We start from the raw sequence: 23,586 nt of genomic DNA, 5'->3' as shown, positions 1-23,586 counted from the left end.
TAAATTCATACTACAGGTAATACATTAATTGTTACTTTCTGAGTCAAATTATATATTCAAAACTATTGCTACATGTATCTATATATTTTGCATCTGTCTATCTATCTATCTATCTATCTATCTATCTATCTATCGATCTATCTATCTATCTATCTCTCTGTCTGTCTGTCTGTCTATCTATCTATCTATCTATCTATCTATCTATCTATCCATCTGTCTATCTATCTATCTATATATCGGTCTTTTAAATTATGTATATATCGGTCTTTTAAATTATGTATATATCTATACTGCAGTAACTTGAAATAATTTTTAGGTTTTAGCATGTTCACTTTACATAATATAATGTTTCGAATGGTATTCCTTTTAGTAGATTATACAAGTCTTGGTTTTAGACAATACATGTTTAGCTAAAGTTGTTTAACAAAGGAAGACAATAACAGCATAATTATTAGTACATTTCTGCTACATGTTGCTGGACTTTATTACTTACCGGCAATATGTACACATTATTCGTACAAAATACAATACGTTTTCATTGTGCAGCTGCTTTTAATTTCTAGTGAGTAGAGAGTTCGTTAAGGTCACAAATAATTACAACATGCTGCAAGAACATAATTAGGTGAAAAAACTTAAACCAAAGTATTTTGTGAAATGAAATGGCAAACTAATGGGAAATATACATCGATTGTCAAATAATGAGAGGAAAGTGAAAAAGAAAACTAACAAACGATCATTATTATACATCATTGTCATTTACTTCTGACATGGTGATAACGTTTTAGCAAAGATACGCAAACGATCCAGTAGACAATGTATTCTATTTTAAATGTCATATAGTGTGAGGACAAACAGACTCAATTATCGTATTAGTCATAAAGTTTCGATTCTTGCAGATGCACCTGATGTCTTAGTCGATTACTCTGGATCTAGTCTTACCAATTCAACAGTTTTACTGACGTGCACAGCATCTGGAGAGCCATCAGAATACACATTCCATGAGTGGGTCCACAAGGTTGGAGAGACAGAGATCAGGAGACTAAATGGAGACCATATTGCCAATACGTCCATACTAACATTGCCTAACATCAGTACCGAAGACATGGGTACATACGTGTGTACTGTTGACAACTCTATAATTGGTAATAATGGACGGATTAAACAAACAGGGCACACTGACATCTTTGTTCGTGGTAATTATGTGAATCTTCGAAGTGTAGCTTTGCAATTTTAGAAGTAAATTAAATTATGTGCCTAGATCAAGAAACAGCACATGTCGTCATCAGGCCACCATTAAATAACTCGTATTTACCTAGCTAATCATACATGAGACTATTTGTTACCAGCCCAAACCACTGAAAATGCGGGAACATGCTACGAATATGTCAGAATTATCATAGTATGATACTGTTCAGTACAGTTCTTTACATGTAGAGCAGTTTCGCGTAATGCAGCAGACAAATAGACTGCTTGGATAAATTAGACTTGAATATGTTTAGAGTGTTTTTTTAAAGACTAATTTAATGATTTACAAAACATATGCAATTATGTTTACCAGCAGGGATTTAAAGGGCAGTTGTACACTTGACTCTTCATACAAATGTCGTGATCAATAAATTCTTAGTACTGTCAACAAGAACATAACTGTGTCATTTGGTTGCTAGTCAACAATTAAACAAGTACGTTGTGCAATACCGGCTGCGACATAAACGAACACAGAAAATACAAATCCATTTTACGTGTCCAAATTTCTTAGATCTAAATATTTGAGATTATATAACAAGCAATTTCTTGGCATATATATCAATCTAACAGATTGATGAAATTAGTTGGATTAAAGTAAAGTATATAGATCCTTTATAGTTTGTTTGCATTTTTAATATTTCATTGATTTTATGAATATCTGTAATAGGCGATTATATCTCGAGCCTTTGTATTATTTTATAGAAATATTTTACATACAAAACTTAGATCAATAGTTTTGCGCAATTAACATGCAGTGCAAAGAAGATATCATTCTTATATTCTTGTCAGACACAGAATCAAGTTTTAACCCTTTCCATGCAGTATAAGTAACTATTACAATACAGAACGACAAATACAATTAATGTATACTTCTACAAATCATAGGATTCTGCTAAATGTTACTTTAAAAAAAGAACTGCATTTTTTCAAACATAGGGTGCACAAACATAAATCAGAAGCAACCATATATGTTCACTTACAACTGAGTTGCTAGAACACTATTCCACGTTTGCAATCATGTATCCATGTTCTCCTTTATTATCATAAGTATATATATATATATATATATATATATATATATATATATATATATATATATATATATATATATATATATATATATTATACAAATCATATGGCAAACAACAGTCATCTCAAACACCCTGCATCCAGCAAGGGACCACGTGTGTCAGGGATTGATTAAGATAAATGGAATAAATAATACAGGTTTAATTCCTCTTGAAACAGCCATGTAAAGATTTGTAAACATAACGGAATTTTATTTTTCATTTTTTTATCTTGTTTATGTTATGTATTTGCCTATTGTAGAAACATAATATATATATATATATATATATATATATATATATATATATATATATATATATATATATATATATATACATATATATATATATATATATATATATATATATATATATATATATATATATATATATATATATATATATATATATATATATATATATATTGGAACACCCATATACCATATTAGGACGGCCTTTTGATAGTGTGATCCAAACGCCCACTTTCTTAAACTCACAGGGATCAGATTTCCTAAGCTCTTGTATCAAAATTTAAACCAGGTAGGGTATGCTTCAAGGCGTACTTTCGAAACTTACTCTTCGACCAATACTGTCGTCGTTCTAAAGACATATATTATCAGTATGAAATGAAAAACAAAGAATATGTGTAGGTAATCATCGTTTGCAAGAACGAATAGATTACGTGTGTTACTAAGGGTGACTTGATGTCATGTGTCAGAAGGATTCGCATCCACTACAACACATTAATTATTAATTTGATGCGAGAATCCACATATTGCTCAAAGGTTATTTTGCAATACACTCGATCAGAATTGCTGGCTTGAATCGTACTATCGGGTCAGCCTTTTCTATCTATCTTGGTGTGTCCTTGGAAAAGGCACTATCATTTAAATGCCTTTATTTAAATATGTAGCATTTTGCATGGCCATAAAGCACTAATTATGTTCATTTACATTTGACCTGTGTGACGTCCAATATAACCACCATGGTGAGCGTCATGAAAATATTGCTATCGCTGCTTCTGAACGAACATATATATTGTTATGAGGTTTTCCTATATGGTGACCGCAACGTGAAAATCTTTTATTGCTATTTCGCCTCAAGGAAAGGTCTTATCATCATGTAATCTTCAATGAAATAGATCGTATGATTTCTAACTGAAAATGGTGTCTTTCAGGCGCTTATTACCGCTCCAAATATGTCAGTCTTGAATATATTCTTATCACTACATGTTTAACTTTTACGTTGTAAATTCGGACGCGGTAAGAGGATTAAATGGTCTAATTTATATTATCATAAAAAAAGCTTTAATTTTCTTTAAACAAAACTGACATTGAATAATAGATAGACCTATGTATGGAAGTTTGTAATCTTTCTGTTATTATTTCCTATTGCGTTTTGATGCAATACTTTTCTAAAATCATACAGAATCTGAATATTGTGATGCTGGTAGCTAAATATAGAAATGATGCAAAACAACAAAGAGCCTTATTTAAACACGGTGTTTGAAGGGATTGGAAATGGTGATACGAAATTAGAATCATTGAGTAGTTTTCCTTAACATGATCATTTAAAATTGCAATTATCATTTCATTAGGTTGAATACTCTATATATGTGAGTTGGCAAATTTGACTTCAAGCGAATATGATATTATATGTGAATCATACGAACTCATGGCATGATATTACTGAAATCATCGTTAAATCTAGTTAACATAAAATATTTGTATGCATCAGTATTCATTTGTGTCCATTCGATGAATTATTTTAATTCACAACTTCCGAATATCATCTGCAGTAAAGAAAACTAAAGACTATGCACATGTTTACAGAAGTCAATAACACGGATACTACATTTACTGGGAATCGTTATTGAGTAAAATGATTGTGTTATGTGACTTTCAAACGCATACTGTTGTTTGAATGTGACGTTCGTTTGCCCGATGAACAAGCTTTTAAATTTGCACTGTGACATGATGGTGCAAATACCATGATATTATCAAGTGACATCGTTATAACACGTATACTTTCGTTGGAGGATGCAACAAAAGTAATATATTGATTCCTTTAATAACATGCGTTTGTACCAATACTCGAGCTGCTTTTCTTAATTTGGAAATGACTTAGAATGTCCGATTATGCTCGTTATTTTGATAAACTTTGCATACAGATCAATATATGCTAGAGTAAAAAAAATACATAGTCCATCAAAATTGAAAAGAGATCTAAACCTGTTTTTAAATTTAATAGTAGTTCTCTGAAAATAGTTAAAGGCATTTATCGAGCCAAATACACAGTGATAAATTTTTGCTTTTGCTCTTATCCACGATGCTGCCTTGATCACAAACAGATGCTGTGCGACCAAAAGCGTTTGTTCCTACTCCACGTATTGCTAAACCGTTTACCATATGTGCCGAAGTTGGAACAAAGGTTGCTATAGTAGAAACTTAACGAAGTAATAATATTGCGTTTTTCCTATTGCAAAATTATATCTAACTTTTGCCCAATTTCTTAACCTTGGAATTTATATTTTCGGTGTTGTCTCTAGATGTGTTCTACAAATGTGCTATAATTGAAAATGTCAAGTTCATTTTACTTCTAAAACTGTCAATTATTTCTTGCAAATTAACTAAAATATAACTGCTATTTTGTGCGTGAAATATTATAATGATAAGTCCCTTACTATGAATGCATTCAAGATCATCATTTGTTAATTTTCTGCTCCTGTAATATATTTCCAAATCGCCTCTTTTTTATCTATTTTTAACATAGATATTTTGCTATCCTGGCTTTCTTTGTCAACGTTGTATTCTAATAGATATATGAGATTATGTTCTTCTTTGTCATGCATAGGCTTTACCCTAGAAATTACAGTGTGGCTCTTATATAATAACATGCTCTTTAGTACTGACAAACTGTTAGTAGTGTGCATGTGTGTGTATGCGTGGATACATTGTCCATTTATAGTTGTCGTTCCCCCATAAAATTGAAAATGTCTCTATACGCATGTCCCTCTCTTTGTTAGTGGGATTAAAATACAAAAAAAACAAAATGGGGCAAACATATATTAGGTACATAACGGGTGTCTTTCTTAGCACAATCAAGATGAATGCATTCTGCCATGTGGTATTACACTCATCAATCGCTAATTCCTCCCCCACCCGAAAAAAAGTTGATTAGGTCTTGCTGTAGGAACGAGGTGGACAATGATAAGTAAAAAATAGGGTGTTTGTACCAAAAAGGGAAATTCGTCTTATGTTTGCCAAGACATAAATTTAGATTGACTTTTCGAATAGTGTTGTCTTGTTAGTTACATATAGGTTCCATGGTGGTGATAAAACATAGCAGCCTAACGAAATATTGTACTGAATAATACATAGAGTATACACTTTATTATATATTATTTTTTTATTTCAGGAACCCCTTTCATAGAAAACAAAAATAGCATGTTTATCGGAATGATCAATAAATCGGCGAGAATTGAGATTCCTTTTTATAGCAATCCGTCAACAACGACAGTTAAATTCTACAGGGGTGCAAATAATGTGGAAGTTAGAAATACATCTGATACTTTGATATCACTGTCATCTTTTCTCAACATTTTCACATTCTACGGCAAAGACGTTTTGCTAAATGGACACATTGCGATTATCCACTTCAGAACAGTTAAAACAACAGATTATGGCGAATATACAGCTGTCCTGCTCAATGATATTGGAAGCACATCCCAACGTATTGTGTTTTCATCAGGTAAATTGTTATGTGTCCTATTACATAAGTGTCTGACTTATAAAGGATAAAATCCCTTATAACTGTATTAATAAGTTTTCTGATCTTGCAAGCCATTTGCTTGGTTATTGACATCGTGACAACATAAGTGTGGGAGAATATGAGATCGTATCACTTTTTAAAAGGGCATAGCGCGACATGTCAACTTTGATAAGTTAATGTCATATATGTTGTCGATGGATTTCCCACGTGACATGTCATTATAGTCCAGGTGGATCAACCATCAATCCAGTGGTTGGTGGTGTGATTGTATTGTCCATATGGCTGCAACTCTGTCATTGCCACTTGATTATTGCTTCCTTGGGATACAGTTCAAGATATATATTTAAAAAAAAACATTTCGCTCCTTGTCTCCCCAACACAACATATATATGTGTGTGTGTGTGTATGTTTGTGCGTCTGTGAAGCATCCTCCACCAGAATATTGGTATGTTTACCTGCACAAGATTTCCAACTATCCATCTTTATAAAATTACCCGGTATCCAGGCATAGTTATCTCAGTCAATGTTATCATTGTTGTTGTTGTGGGTTTAATGCCATTATTCAGCACACGATATGCTAGACATGGCAGTCAGTACTAATGGTGGAGGAAGAACCCGGGAAAACTCCGGAAAGAACCACCGATCCACGAGAAGGTACTGGCTAGCTTTTTCACATACCCACGTTGGCCGAATGCGAGAATCGAACCCACGCAGACAGAGGTGAGATGGCGGTGATTTGTAACGGAGAGCGCTTTAGACCACTCTGCCACTCTGGGTCCCCTCACCGAATGAGTTATGTTGTTGATATTGCACATCCAGTTCCGCTTATATACGTAATACCAGTACACAAAACACAACAGTTTTCAATACTGGCTAGTCATCTATTTTAGTCATGTTTTAGAACATTTAATAATAAATATTGTCAAAGCTATAATTAAAAATAATTTCAAATTGTATGATATGAATTTACATTGCTTATAAAATGAATTAGAATATTTTTATCCAATATATTTTCATGGCGACATATGTATAAATCGAAATTATCAGGTGGACAATTGTTTATGGCATTTTAGACACATCTGTAATGTTTCAGTTAGAAACAAAAATTTTCAGTATGTGTAAGAAGCACAATCTAGTAATCCAGTATATAAACATATACACGTTCGGCTAAGAAACATACAACCTGTCCAGCTGTTTGCAAAATAAAAGTATCATACATTACACTAATTGTGGGCAATGTTCCTATTTATCTTGGGCTAAGCAAAATAAATAATTGCCAACATGTAATAAAAATTTCTGCGATTTTGTCAATGTACAAATCATACTGACCTTCTGAATGACAACTACTGCCACCTTCGGATCCTCCTCTACCAGACCTTTTATAAAATTAACTATAGATCGAGCAACAGTCGATATTGTCAAATCGTTTGTATTGGCTATATCAGCTATTATTTAATACGCTTTTCTTTAAGCATTTGATCAAGTCATACGCCTTATGGTAAAATTTCGTAGCGTTATATTTGATTCTGTAAAATATATTCTGAGAAAATATCTTCAGCCGTTTCAGATATCCATCTATTTTACCTTGTTAGATTCAGAATAAACGACGGGTCCTGAATAAGTTATATTTAAAATATTGTACGGAAAGAAAAAAAAATAATAATGTTCTACGGTTTATATCCAACAATCAATAAAACTATATTAATCAAAATAGTAATTGACAGTGCAAGCGCCTCATATAATACTGGTCTCATATGCAATGGATCTGAGTGCCATTTCAGTAACCTATTTAGATTTATGTCATGTCGAACATGTCGAGTTTTATATCGCGTATTCAATTCATAAAGATTATCAACTTTTTAATTGCCTTTATGAGAAACGTACACGATAGGGTATCTGAATTTTAAAGCCACAGCTGATAATTAGTTGCTACAAGTATTAAGACTCTTACACAATTACTTTTAAATATTGTATATGGAACTCTGTAATACTCCAGTTCAAAGCGAAGTGGGTTACATTTCTGTACCAGATGTCAATAATAGGTTCATTAAATAGCGGGATTCTTAACCGTTTTCAATTTGGGACAGATCGTCTCAAGCATGGGATAAAAGTTACATATTTCCAAAACTTAGTGAATATCCCATATTGTGAACGCGGACGTTTAATTAAAGTTTCTTGTTCCAAAAAGTTCTGTTCAATTAATTTTCCCGCAGTTTTATGTATTCCTTTCTTTTTTCTGTTTGAATTTCGCTCACGACATTAATAAAGACACCAACGAGCAGAGAACGAATTACGAATATGATTTTCTCTAATGAAAAATAGGTAATGTCAGTCTTTTATTTATAGATATAAACGTAATAAGTGCATTTTAATTGCATTTGTTTGCTGCCACTCATTTCGTACTATAAAATATTTGAATGAACCCCAAAATGGCATGTTCTAAATAAGACGTATGTTTGTATTGCAGGAGAACCAGAGACGCCAGCAAATTTTCACGTAACAGATGTTCAAGAGAAACAGGTTACACTTCAATGGCTATCTGGAGATCATAGGGGATTCGATCAAACGTTTGTGGTTCAGATCAGCATGGATAATATTACATGGACTAATGCGTCTCTAATAAACGCCGGGAAGAACGAAGGATGGTTTACTGCAACTATTAATGGGCTTAAATCCAATACAGTCTACTATTTTAGATTATACTCATTCAATGTAAATGGAGGTGGCGATTTTGCTGACATTAATTTTGTTACAAGAACACTTAAAGGTAAACCAGCGAATGTTTGATCATGACCACTTATTTCCCCCTCCCCCTCTCTCTCTCTCGCTCTCTCTCTCTCTGTCTTTCCCCAAGGGTACGAAAAGGTAAATCGAACATCGCTCCCGATTCAAGATCTGTCTCTTTCTGAGTTCTGATTACTTTTGAGCAAGGACTATTCATTAAAATCATCGCCATTTTTATCAACCTCTGAGTTCAAAATTGCAGCTGCAGCTGACGGTCATAATTCAGTTTGCATTGAATGATTAATTGTTTGCAAAACGCAATATATTGTTACATTGTGAAATAATTAGTCATGTTTCAAAAGTTGTTAGTAAAATGAAACAAAGAAAGTAGATGCTGACCATTGAATCTTCCTATAGATGCAATTTTAATGTCTTGTGTCCATGTCTAGGTATCTAACCACTAGGTCTTTTGCAGCCAGAGAACCAGTCGCTATTGAAACGGAGGGGGTTATAATAGTTTTCTAAATATTTTGCCATGTACCTGTTAGCTTGCAAATTGATTAAACATTTTCCATCATGAATTTGATATTTTAAATATATACGATATAGTTGGCAACAACATATATACTAAATCTGCACTCATATCATTATGGCCAGACTATGAAATGCACAATTTAGCAGCACGAAGCACAAGAAAACGCCGCAAAACACTGTTTTTAAGACCGAAAAAATTCTTTAGCTCTTTCGAATGCGTAGTTTTTGTACCAATTTAATGAAGACATTATTCTTTTTATATATTACCACTAAGTTCTGTGGGAAAATGAAGAAATGCTCGGATCCTTATATGTAATCACGATTGACCACAAATTACAAGACACATTCTCGTCAGCACAGTGGGGGTAATGTGATCCCCAACGACCATAGCTAATGTTCTGAAAACCACATTTGGACTCATGTTGAACATCTGATATTTAATAATATAGTTGTTTATTTACATAATGTTAATCATATATGTCCAAAACAAGCACATTGATTATATTTATGGATTATTTCCCAGACAGTATTCCATTTCTCATTGCAATTGTGCAAACATCATTATTTTCGCCGTTGACAATGATGATAATTATGTTAATGTTTCCACCCCTGTATGCCGGTGTGTTGCAAGTGTGACATTATCACCGATTTGGCAAGCTCAGAGAATACGGCAATCGCTTTTCATCATTCACTGAGCTCTTGACATTGGAACGTTACATGCACTGGTGCGGCTGTCTGAATCATCAATCTGTCATAAGTTGTTATTCATTAGCAAATTATTGAGCATGATTAAAACAAAAAGTGGTGAAACTTGTTACTGCAGGATTTCCCATATGAATGAATCATACTATTTTATTTGATATCCGCCATACCAGAATCAAGTGAAATGAATAAACTGCGAATATTAATGAATCAATGTAACATGGAACACAGTTATATATTTTGTACTATGTGTAGAAATAAGTCTCACATTAGTTTCTCGTGTCTTTCAAGAGGCGAATCTGGCTACTCGTTACAATGGCGTTACTGTAATATCCAATTCAAACTAGTAGAAGCATAACATCAACGCCGTTATTTGTTTAGAGCAAAATCGTATTGTGTCCAGCACGAAATTACCTATTGTTCCGGAGGTAGAGTTTACAAGGAAGTGTAAAGGTGCCTTAAGTAGAAATTTCACCAGCAAACAGCACTGGTACAACCTTATAGAACGTATTGTACCGAAATTTCACATTATGTTCCATATCAAAGTTGCTGAATCTGGTTTAAAATTGAGTATTGTACTGGGTTGCAACACAACAAAGTGATAAAACCTAACACTTTGTCATACATTCGTTTGTGATGGATTTTATTTTCGTTGCCTTCTAATGTGTAGCAGTACGTCTATTCGGAACATTAATTATAAATGCAAATTTAATATTTGGTTGAACTTGGATTGTTTGTGTTTGCAAAGTGATAAAACCTAACACTTTGTCATACATTCGTTTGTGATGGATTTTATTTTCGTTGCCTTCTAATGTGTAGCAGTACGTCTATTCGGAACATTAATTATAAATGAAAATTTAATATTTGGTTGAACTTGGATTGTTTGTGTTTGCAAAGACTTAATATATCATCTGTTTATGTGGTATTGTTTCTTGACTACAGTATATGACATGATAACAGTATGTCGTATGTGCACAATCATTTTTTCATCGTTTGCTTGTTGCGAGGATATGTGCAACAAATGTGCAATAAATAAGTAAATGCTAATTATTCGAATTAGTTCAAGCAACGACAAAGTAGAGAATGTATATTAGATAAAGTACTAAAGGTCACACTAATATAAGAACATATATACTCGTAATTTCATAATGATCAAACATACAACATTAAACGGCGACACATAATTCTCACTGAGTGACATGAATCATTGAGTGTTTTCTTCGTTTCAGACAAAAGTCTGATAATGTTTATCTCTCGAAAACATCACAAAGATATGTAATAATATGAAAAGAAACTCAGAACAATCTCAAGTAGAAACATTGTAGTTTTCCTTCATATCAGAGTTTGCCTTAGCATGATACGCACCGTTTTCGTGGCACACGGAATACTCACAGTTTATTATATTAACTTTGAGCATTACTTACAGATGTGCGCCTTATTATTGTTTTACAGAATCTGCATCTTCACTTGATATCGGTGCTTCCCTCGGAATTGGTTTTGGGGGATTTTTTCTTGGAGTTGTTGGAACCATTTCTGTGATCATCATCCGGAATCGAATCACTGGTAAGTAAAATTTGCTATATGTTATGAAATTTTCATGATGACAATGGATTAAAGAAACTATTAAAAAGAACAATTCAAAGGTAAACGTTTTTGTTTGTATATCAAGACTTGAGACATGCATTGTTTTTTAAAGTCGCAGAGAACTTAAATTAATTTTCCATTGGATCCATGATAAGTTTTGGCTAGGAAGCCTAATACATGACAAGTTATTTAAGCATGCAGAACCAATAGAATTTCATAAGAATCAAATGGAATGGATTCATTATATCGTTTCGAGGTATTTGTCCTAAGATCGGTGCGTCAGCTACAATCTAGTTAAGAAAAAACATCTATACACTATTTAGCAGAGTTAAAATATTTTCCAGTGATTTTTATACATATATGTATGGAGATTGAAAGAGCGCACAATAGTTTTGGAAACGTAACTCAAATGATTAATGTTGATACTATAAATAATGATCCGATCTCAAGAACTCAAGTACATCATTTTATACGTTATGTCACGTTGATATCCATATGTTTATTAATGCATGTCTCAAGGCTATAATCATCAACGTCATATAACATGTAACAGGTAATTTAGTGAGAACTCCTGCTACATAATTTAATAAGAGGATTAAGATTACCAGACTTAGTGAAACATCAAAAAGTGGATACACTGCAACCATAATAGGTGACTTTCATGAGAAGTTGAATAATATGAAGAATGCACATATGATATTCCAGAAAGGACAAAATGATAAATACTGTTTTAATGTTATTTTTATGTCATTTGCGTACTCTATAACCGACTAATTTTAGATAGATTTAAGAAACTCAAAGACAATACAGAACTGTCATTCCCTTTGACAAGAAAAACAGATGATCAACCTAAATATCCGAATTAACCAGCCGTAAAGATCAGAAAACAAATGCAACATCCTTTGAAAATAGAGATGCAAACAGTCAAATACGTGGTCTGATTAATAAGTAAAAAAGGCAGCGACTAAATTGCATAACTAGTATTTTGGGTTTGTTTTCGTTTGCTCATTATGGTATGTTAACAATTAGCTTTCAAACCTCATGGAAAAACGACTGAATCAGAAAGCCGAAACGTAGTATCTATCAATTCGAACACTTCTAACAATAAAACATATATGTGTTCAAGATTCACTAGTCCAGGAACAGCGTTAAGTGATGTATGCAAAGAGATTATGTGATCCTTATACAAGTAAATACATTATTTTGAATTACACTTGACAGTTCTAGCGAATCGGATTTCTTTCCAACTCTGATAGCAATCCTTTTAAAGTAACTTCTAAAAGTAATATATATATATATATATATATATATATATATATATATATATATATATATATATATATATATTGTAACTTCCTGCTGTAAATGGAAGCGATAGGTTTAGATGCACGATAGAAGGAATTATCCCTAACCCTAACGAAAAAACTTTCTTGTGAACATTTCTAGAAAAAATAAATCCAACATTTCACTTTAATGATCTTTATTTCATAAATTATTTCTCTTTTTCTATCATATTTTCCACATATGTTTTGATAGTATGCTTTCGATATGGCTTATATCATTTGTAACTAACTCTTTCAAGCTCTCTTAGAAAGTTATTTGATGCAACTGCTTTGTTCATGTCTGTAATCAATGTTTTCCTGACACGATTAGTTGATAATGCTTTTTTCGTCAAATGCCCCGTAAAATAAAGTAGGACATAACTGTATATTAATGCGTATCGCATGAAAATATACTATCGGTATTATCCATGGAAGAAGCAAAACAAAATTCAGCATATATAGAGATCATTTTAGAGATAATACTAATCATTTTAATGAATTTTATAATGTTTTCTTTACATTGTATTTTCACTTGCAGCGACATCAAAACACAACTCCACGAGGTAAGTGTTTCAGAATGTGAATAATTTAACATTTTACTACTGTAACGATATTCACTGTGTTATAGTTGCAAAGACTTTTAATGGTAGTGAAAATATGTCCCTGAAAAAAATTTAAAAGTGGAATGTGAGTCTGAACATTACCTAAAGGAACATGATATCGCTCAATAAAAGTAAATGTATCGTGTTTTCTGTATAAATCTCTACAAGTACACTTTGATTTGAAATCTGTCAATATTAAATACTCTCAAGTCTACCTTAGAAGACTGTCCAATGCTTTTCAGGCAGAAACACGTATGTCATATGTGGCTTTGCTTTTCTCATCGACTTCGTTGCTAACGATTCAAGTAATACTGTGGCGCGGAAAAACTATATAGTATTAATCAGTGAAGTTGTTATTTGCAAGACCAGGACACACATTGCCATTGCTTGACTTACAAGAAAAAAAATTATCAGGACTTTTTCAGAAACAATATTATGCAGTCTAATAAAGATTTGCTTTACGGAAACTTCGTTTTTAAAGGCTTTCTAAGCTCTAATCACTTTAAGAGTCAATGTTCTTATGTAATGTATAATGTAAGTTATATTTGCTAACTCTACTGGTTACAAGACATTATTTTTAAACCCCATTACTCAGCGCAAAAACTCTGGTAAGAACCATCAACGTAGGGGAAGTTAATAGCCAGCTTCTCACATACCCAACCAAAACTCGAATTCACGAGGACAGAGTAAGATGGCAGTTATCGGTAAAAATCAGCGCTTATGACCACTAGGCTTCCCCCGGGTCCACAAGAGCTTCTGTGAAGGCTTTTGTCCAGCCTCCATTGCCCTCACGTCGCCCATCTGTCCGTTTGCACACATATTCATTCGCTACTCCTCCTAAACTCTTTGGTGGACTGCAATGGCACTCCTCGCATACACTGATCGCACGGTTCACCTGGTACCACATTGAAAATGATGTAGCTCAGATACACAATATGGCCGCCTCATTGGCCGTTTTGAAATAAGTTATCGCTTCGCCACCTGAACTAGGACTGCTCAGGTTGCGCAGTGGCTAGAGCGTCTGCCCCTGACTGATTCATAGCTAAGACTTTTTAAAGGGTGCTAACAGCTGCCTCACTAGGCTCACTTAATGCTCAACATTAAAAGGTTAGTTTTACAACTGGTTGGCCTGGTATTAGGATAATGCGACTTGGTAGGACATCCTGATACGTGTCTGGGGCATGATGCCCCGTTGCTAGACATTAATGGGAATTGCCACAATGCAGACTTCGTAGAGATATGACTGTAAAATAATGTAAAACTATGTTAAAACCCAAACCCAAAACACACCTCCGGAATAAATGGCCATATAAACATATAGTGTTCAATAAAATAAACTTGGTATTAGTCTAATTGTTATCAATTAAAATAAATCCAATATACTGTCCATCGTGCAAATCTTGTCATCGCTAACTTGCCTGAATGGATATTTTTTACAAACATGGGATTTTGACTAAGTCTTCTTATAATTCCCGGTCAGTCCTAAAGGAAAACGATGTCCATTATGGCCGCTATAATAGCTATCTTCATTATCGTGTTATCGTTAATCATTCTAAATGAAAAGTATTAATGTCATAAATTTTTCGCCTGAAGACTTCTTACAACATTTAGCTGGTACAAAATGGAAATAATGTTGACTGACGTTCATTATGGACAGCATATCGTTCATCTTGCTAATTTGTTTTAATTTACCGGGAATGTCATTGACTAGAATTGGAATTTTCATTTCTTACTGTTCATTCTGAACACCCGTACTTCTCTATACATTTACAGTATGCTACATGCGACTGTACACCACAAACAATTTGACGCATGGTTGATTATTTTAATTATATGCATCTTTCATCAACTACCATTTATTAGATTGAAATCTATATCAATTGTCTAATAATGTGTGAACATTAAATTAAGAAACAGTCTTTCTACTTTTTTGCTGTTTGAGTTTGTATTGATGAACTCAGTTCTTGTGCTACTTTATCTGTAGCTGCTTATTGACTGCCTTGTAAACATAATTAACTGTTTATAAATAAATTGCCACAAAGCTACCAGCAATTATACCATCTACAAAATAATACTGCACTTAATTGCAAGTAATGTTGTTTTCATTATTCAGTCTTTAAACGCTCAATTTCGGTTATGTATAATTTTTGAAATGTATGCCATGTTTTTAACAGTATCTGCTTGCCATTAATCTTCAACATATTTGGTGCAAATCGTGTTTTTTAACACATATTTCTCAAACATTTTATATGACCTATCTCTCTCTTTCTTCCATTAGTTTTGTTTACCTGTTCAAAAACATTATTAGCACTTGTGTCGGCCGCTTAACTGCCAAAATCATAAAACGTACATGACATTTTGTTTACGATTAAAGCTGTATAGAAAACAGTACATGAACATGTTTATAAAGTGGCCATGATTTATTAATAAACCATCTGAATATTCAGCATGAAGGGTTAGTTCATTCTCAACAATTTGCTGTGTAATAATTAATCCTTTCTCACCAGTTAAAGTTATTAGTTGTTATTTGTATTGGTCTTGCTTGATATATCAATTTACTACAATAACATGCTTTCTGTTACTATGTTGCCTAGCTCTCGTGCACTAGTGCCCTACCCTATACGAGCATAATCTTACCCTAGAAAAAGATTGAACATGGGTCGAATATAATGATTAAGCAGCACGTGAACTCATTTTCTAGGCAAGCTTAGCTTTATATTTTGTTATATGCACGAACATACCGGATTGTTATTTAGATGTTCAGTCTATGTACATGAAATCATGCTGTTTATAAATAAACCTGTGCCAGAATACAAAAACAATGCAAACTGGACGTACTGCCTCAAAAAAATAGCCGATTACCCCTGCAGACACCCCCACTTTAGTCCGTGCACAATAACACCAGGTACGTATTTAATTATCTTCCTAGTAAGATAACATACACATTAATATTTAAAATACCACTTGAGAACATTTGAAATCACGATTTTGTAAACAATGTCAAATACTATATCTGAATGTTGAAATATTCAAATAACTTAACAATGCCAAGACTGGTATATCGTAATATGAATGTATTTCAGACTTAAAATTTTCTTGGGTTTCTTTTTGTTACTCAAAAATATGTGACCATGATAGTATATTTGTCGTACTGATGAAGTCGATGTCTAATTTCTTAGTAAAGCATTCAACAAAATCCTTTAAAGATGGAAGATAACATGCTACATTATAAAAACATTAAAAGGACTGCATTTATGCACATACCTTGGTAGAAAAGGTTGAATAGTGACGATAACAACGTAATGATAGTAAAGATGGTTTACTGTATAACGAGTAAAGAAATTATGTTTTCAGTAGCTACCAAATACATGTCGTCCTTCAGAAGAATACGATATTGTATAAATCATTATGTTCAAATTAACATAACTATCAAATATAACCAAAATAACCTTTATCATTTGTAAATGCATCCATACATGAATATGCATGCAAAGATACGTACGTACCTATATGCATAAGTACATACATACATGCATTTATAGTTCATAATGGCGCGATAATTATAGTAGTCCAATATTTCGATCTAAGTAAGGTTATTGACACTTAAAAGGACATAATAATCAACACAAGCGAATACCCCAGGAAATGGTTATCTGTTTCGTTGCAAATGTATATACCCTAATAAAAGAAAGTAAAACATAATGAAACTCTTTCTCAAAGGGATATATTTGTTTCAAATGCAGTATTATATATATATATATATACACACACACACACACACACACACACACACACACACATATATATATATATATATATATATATATATATATATATATATATATATATATATATATATATATATATATATATATATATATATATATATATACACATAACTGTGTGTGTGTCCCTGTATGTTGATAAAGGCATACATATAGTTTCCTTTGCAGTGTTTATCTGGCTAACAATGACGTATAAGTAAGTATTCGTTTTAGATAGATCTGCTGTACAAACATCACCAAACTTAGCTTTCATCAGCTGCTACATAAACATTTAAATGTAATATCTTGAAGTTCATTTATGTTGCAGTGAGGCTGATATGACCACAGACATGCAAACATATGCTAATACTAGAGTCAGCTCCTCCCCCGCACCTTCTCATTACGAAGAGCTTCAGCACGACAGCATGGAGAAACCTATATACGACCGTATATGACATATGATGAGGAATAGATGAACTCTGTTAAGATCTAAAATGAACGCTGATAATCAATGGATATAATGCATTCAAAGCACATTTTAAAAATAGTTTAATCAGTTTCATGCTGTGAATCACAGCTGCCTTTAACTTCAGATATGTCTTGAACATGAATATATCTCTACAGACATTAACTTCAGATATGACTTAAACATGCATATATCTCTGCTAGCTTTAACTTCAGATATGACCTAAACGTGAATATGTTACTGCTGATTTTAGCTTGAGATATGACTTAAACATTAATATATCACTGCTGACTTCAGGTATGACTTAAACATGAATATATTTATGCTGACTTTAACTTCAGATATGACCTAGACGTGAATATGTTATTGCTGACTTTAACTTCAGATACGACTTGAACATGAATATATCACTGCTGACTTCAGATACGACTTAAACATGAATATATCACTGCTGACTTCAGATACGACTTAAACATGAATATATCACTGCTGACTTCAGATATAACTTAAACATGAATATATCACTACTGGTTGTAACTTCAGATATGACCTTACATGAATATATCACTGCTGACTTCAGATCTGACCTAGACATGAATGTATCACTGCTGACTTTAACTTCATATATGACGTAAGCATGAATATATCACTACTAACTTCAAATATGACCTAGACATGAATATATCACTGCTGACATTAATTTCTTACATGACCTTGACATGCATATATCACTGCTAACTTTAACTTCAGATATGACTTGAACATGAATATATCACTGATGACTTCAGATATGACCGTAACATTAATATATCACCGCTTACTTAAGATATGACCTAGACATGAATATCGGTGCTGACCTTAACTTCAGATATGACTTAAACATGAATATATCACTGCTGACTAATTTCACATATGACCTAGACATGAATATATCGCTGGTGACCTTAACTTTAGATATGACCATAACATGAATATGTAAACTGCTGACTTTAACTTCAGTGAGACCTTAACATGAATATATCATTGCTGAATGGTTTCATATTTGTATTGTTAAGACATTTAGATTGCGTGAATATGTTATAAGAAGCACATGTTGGTAAATTGCTGATACGTATCCGTATTCCATCAATTCCTACGTGCTTGTCGAAAAGTTAATCATGGGTATGAGGGCCGCGGACAGGGTAGGGCAACTACAACAATAATTACTCGGGCACACAACAGTCGGGAGAAGGGTGTACTTCACATGTGTATACTTGAGAATTCTTCCTAGGGCTCACATTCTGTTCGCGGTCTTAATGGATGTATAATCCAACGGCCATTGATTTAGATTTATTATGTTATAATTACTTAATATGAGCAATATACTGGCTGCTATAAAATCCAAGACACGTGTATTCTATCAAGCAGGTTTCATTCTTTCCGTTTTTTTTATTTTTTTTTTAATTTTGTGAAAATATTTTGTGACAATTGTCGACATTGGGAATTAATTTATAATTTTTAATGACAACGAAAATAAAATACGTGAAAAGAGTAAAGCAACAAAGATAAATGCAGCGGTCTGGTATATGTTATAATTTTCCCAATTGACACACGAGCTATACATGGTTATTACCATTAAGATAAAAAACACTACTTTTATGTATATCTGTACAATTTATAACGCTCTGTATAATTAAGATTATGTACTAACGTCTGCTAGGGCTTGGGTATAGTAACAATGTTTGATAGGGTTAGGTTTTGGATTAGGATTAGAGTGATGGCTTATGGTTAAGGGTTTCGGTTAGGGTGTGGGCTGGGATACAAAAGTGAGACACTGAAGATGTATCAGGAAATATGGACTGTGATACAAATTGAGACACGGAAGATGTATCAGAAAATGTGGGCTGGGATACAAAAGTGAGACACCGAAAATGTATCAGAAAATGTGGGCTGGGATACAAAAATGAGACACCGAAAATGTATCAGAAAATGTGGGCTGGAAAACAAAAGAGACACCGAAAATGTATCAGGAAATGTGGGCTGAGATACGAAAGTGAGACACCAAAAATAAATCCTTTATTATTTACCCGGACTGCGATAGAATATTAATAAGTGCTATTTTAAAGTATTTTTTCCCTGTAACAATATTCTGCTGCACGTGTAACAATAAATTAATTAACTCTCGTTTCATATTTCTGTAATTTCAAACAGCAACCACTCACCTAAGTCTTCGTATCCCTAACACAGTATCATGCAAAGAAGCTGTGAATTTTACATGCATGTTACATAGTTTAACAAACATGATAGCTCTATCCTTCCCTAACAGCGACCTTTGCAACTCTCATCCCTCCCATGTAAGTAAAATGCATCGCCTTGACGTGCTTAGGCTTATTGGCCAATACTAGATTACAGAAGCAATTATTGTCAACATTACCATGTATTTCAGAAAGAAGGTGCATAAGCGATAAGCATTGTTAACGATAAGGAAATGTCAATTTTCTAAATTGCTCGTATTAATATGCAAATATGAAAAACTAACACAATTTAAAATAAATCCGAACAAAAATGAGTCATTGAGAAAGACATAATCAACCTCACAATGAGTGGTAGGATATGGTACTGACATGAAAAGTGCAAATAATTTATAAAACGGTCAAAGTTTACGGGTATTTTAAGTGGCACCCTTTATTTGAACACTGAAAGATTGCATCGAATTTGTTAACGTATATACAATACAATGCATCTAAAAAACAACACAAAGCAATAACGTACACAATTTTAAACACTGATTGTGTTAATCATGCCCCGTTATAAAAGCGCTTCAAAGACTTGCATAGTTGGATATGGGCTCTTTTTCCATAGAAATAAAAGATAGTGTCTTCTTTCTCCATCCTGTCTTGAAATTGCCCAAAACAACCTGTAAAATATCATGTCCATACTAATTTGAACTACCGTTCCATCACTGTACATGGTACATGTATAAAGTAATGCATTGATGCGTTAGGACGACATGCGTATCGTCATGTGAAAAGAGTATAATAATTGGTTGCATTCACTTTACTTTACGAAACTATGTAGTATTACAAGCAGCACCTTCATAACCAATTGTTTGTGGGCAAAACAGACTCATAAGGGCAACGAATACACCTTAGGAAGAGCTCAATGTTAATTGTTGATTAAATGATACAATTGATACAAATGGACTAGACATATTAGGTTATGCAATAAACCAAATAGTGAATATTTCTTGTACGATACTATTATATCATACAATAAATTAAAGTATATTAATAGTAGCATAGCATGCCACTTGAGCGCCAGGGGTGGAATCCCGTGTCAAACATGTTCTGTAGATTATTGCATCTATTCTAAAATTAACATCAGAACGTCCTGCTCTGGGATTTAAAGGTCAAATGGGATATATTGTTAGAAAGACGTTTATAACTCTAAGGAGATGGGTGATTACAATAACGATAGGAATTTAACATTAAACCACCATAATGTGTGTTCGTACAATTTGACTATGCATTTCCTATTGATCTACTACTATTCAGCATCCAGTTTTGTAATATCAAAGCCACATATTTACTATTCAATACATTTTCAGTCTCTCTCTATCAACGTATGTTGAACCTATAAATATATTAAAATCAATTGACCCTCAATAAGCCCCTTACTACCCTCTTTGTAAACAACTCTGCCATTACTACTCTCATACTTCTTACAACCCTGGCAGTATTGATGCACATGGAGTGAAAGAAAAAAATAGCATGCAGGACAGAATGAAGAACAAATACGCACACTTAAAAACAATGAACCGACTTTCAACAATGTCAAAAACATATCCTTTCTAAATGTTGTATGAAGCCCAGAGTTAGTTAAAAAAATTGTATTTATGCTAAATTTAAATTCTAACTAAAATCGATAAGCAATGTTCTGTGAGAAAGCTTGTATTTCAAACAAATTCTGAATCAAGTCAGATGTTTTATGTAACAAATGTTACTAATTTGTCAACGCTTGCACTAACTAACTTCAATTTATCTGTTACATTTTCTTGACAGAATTTGGCCTGTATGAAAACCAAGTAGAATTTTGAATTTTTATAATTTTGGTTTTCTATCTTACCGATTTCTTGGCCAAGGTTTTTTCCCAGTGTTAAAACTATTACATAAAGATTGCAGAGTGAAAATTGTACACACATCTGTCAATATTTTGCTACGTTGTCAAGTTGAAGGCAAAATGTGGGGACTGAATTAAAAGTATTTTTGTTTAAATATTGGAACATTTTCTTCAAAATTTTTTTTTACTTATGACTGATTGGATGACAAATGTAACAAAACTTGCAACTCAGGATTTGTTACACTCACAAAATATTGCAACCCAAAAATGTATCACCGCTTTAACTGTAGACAAATTAATCACACTTTAGAAAAGATCACAGAGTATGCTTTCTTAGCTTTTACAACTTTCTAAAAATATGTCTGCCTGTAGAAATGACGGCCGACACTGTTAATATTACATAATGCGGAAATAAAACTATATCAAAGTTGTGAAACGTATATCTTGGATAAAATTTTGTGTTAAACACCAAAAGTTTAAGAGGGAGAGTGAGAGAGAGAGAGAGAGAGGGAGGGGGATGTTAAAGATTATTTTGTTCAAAAATCAGTTAACACCATTGTTTTCAAAATAACTATTTGTTTTTACCCATAAGCCCTGCTAATGCAAAGAACAATATATGAAAGAACAGGGTTACCCTGTACCCCTTTACTTAGAATTAAGATGAAAATCATTGGTTTAACATATTAGGATTTGTAAAGTTTATAACCGGAAATGTAATGTTAAAACTGCACTGACTTATATCAGCCACTTTAACATACTTAGGCTTAGTAAATCATCTTATCTTCTCCACTTACGACTCTTTGGCGTCTTTAATCAGATCTCTGGATGCTTTTAGACTCGTCATTTGACATAAAGTCAATCGTAACTGGATATCTCCATTTATCTGTAATCCTTTATGCCACATCTGCTGCATCCAATAAAAACGTTCTTTTAAGTCATTAAACAAAATCATTTTTAATGCGTTGACTGGTCAGCGAGGGTAGATAGACTGAGGAACGCTCCACTTTATATCTGTCAATCATGGGAGTAAAGGAAAACATACTATCTCACCAACTACCCATATCACCTACCAAACAATCAACAGAGATTGTAGTGCTAACCTAAAATAGATTTGTATACAAGCCAACACATTAATACCAAACGTACGCGTGTATACATGCACACACACACACACACACACACACACACACAAACAAACAAACACACAAACAAACACACAAGCGCTATTTTTGCATTTTGAAAAAGGTGTTTGTTAAGGAAAAAAACACATTTAAACACAAACAAAATCCTACGCGCGCAGATACACACAAATACACACACACCAAAACTTATCCCCCCACACATACATAAAACAAAAAAGTACGCGCGCACACATTCACATAGAAAGACAAAAAACACACACAATTATATCATTGGCAATTTGATCAGTCTCTCTTTTCTAGAGGTCTGGTTAGCCCTGAGAAGTTCTGTATTTTTAACTCCAAATGCACCTAATTAAAGATGACACCTCCCTGGCCGGACACCACACACACATCGACGACTCCAGTCATTCTACTAATTAATGCGTGTGGTTGGGAACGCAGATGATTGATGAGTGGCCTCATCTTCCCAGTGTTCATTTTGATGGATAGTGAATATTTGTTCCCTCTGTCTTCTCCTATGACACACCCGGGGATGATGAGATCTCTGTGGCTCCCACTTTTGCCG

General features: G+C 33.2%; 1 protein-coding gene across 1 annotated transcript in view; it reads left to right on the top strand.

Moving 5' to 3' along the window:
- Positions 1-19,944, top strand: part of LOC149782426 (protein turtle-like) — a 49,082-nt gene extending 29,138 nt beyond the window's left edge. Inside the window, exons 5-10 of the mRNA XM_089934874.1 lie at positions 897-1,193; positions 5,730-6,062; positions 8,551-8,850; positions 11,496-11,606; positions 13,488-13,512; positions 17,644-19,944. Of these exons, the coding sequence (XP_089791000.1) occupies positions 897-1,193; positions 5,730-6,062; positions 8,551-8,850; positions 11,496-11,606; positions 13,488-13,512; positions 17,644-17,770 (1,193 nt within the window). The 3' untranslated portion in view covers positions 17,771-19,944. The remainder of the gene's footprint in view (positions 1-896; positions 1,194-5,729; positions 6,063-8,550; positions 8,851-11,495; positions 11,607-13,487; positions 13,513-17,643) is intronic.
- Positions 19,945-23,586: the final 3,642 nt, after the last annotated feature.

This window comes from Sinohyriopsis cumingii, chromosome 15, assembly GCF_028554795.1.
Source record: "Sinohyriopsis cumingii isolate HCF-2022 chromosome 15, ASM2855479v2, whole genome shotgun sequence".
Taxonomy (NCBI): Eukaryota; Metazoa; Mollusca; class Bivalvia; order Unionida; family Unionidae; genus Sinohyriopsis; species Sinohyriopsis cumingii.
This window is presented reverse-complemented; position numbering and strand designations above follow the sequence as displayed.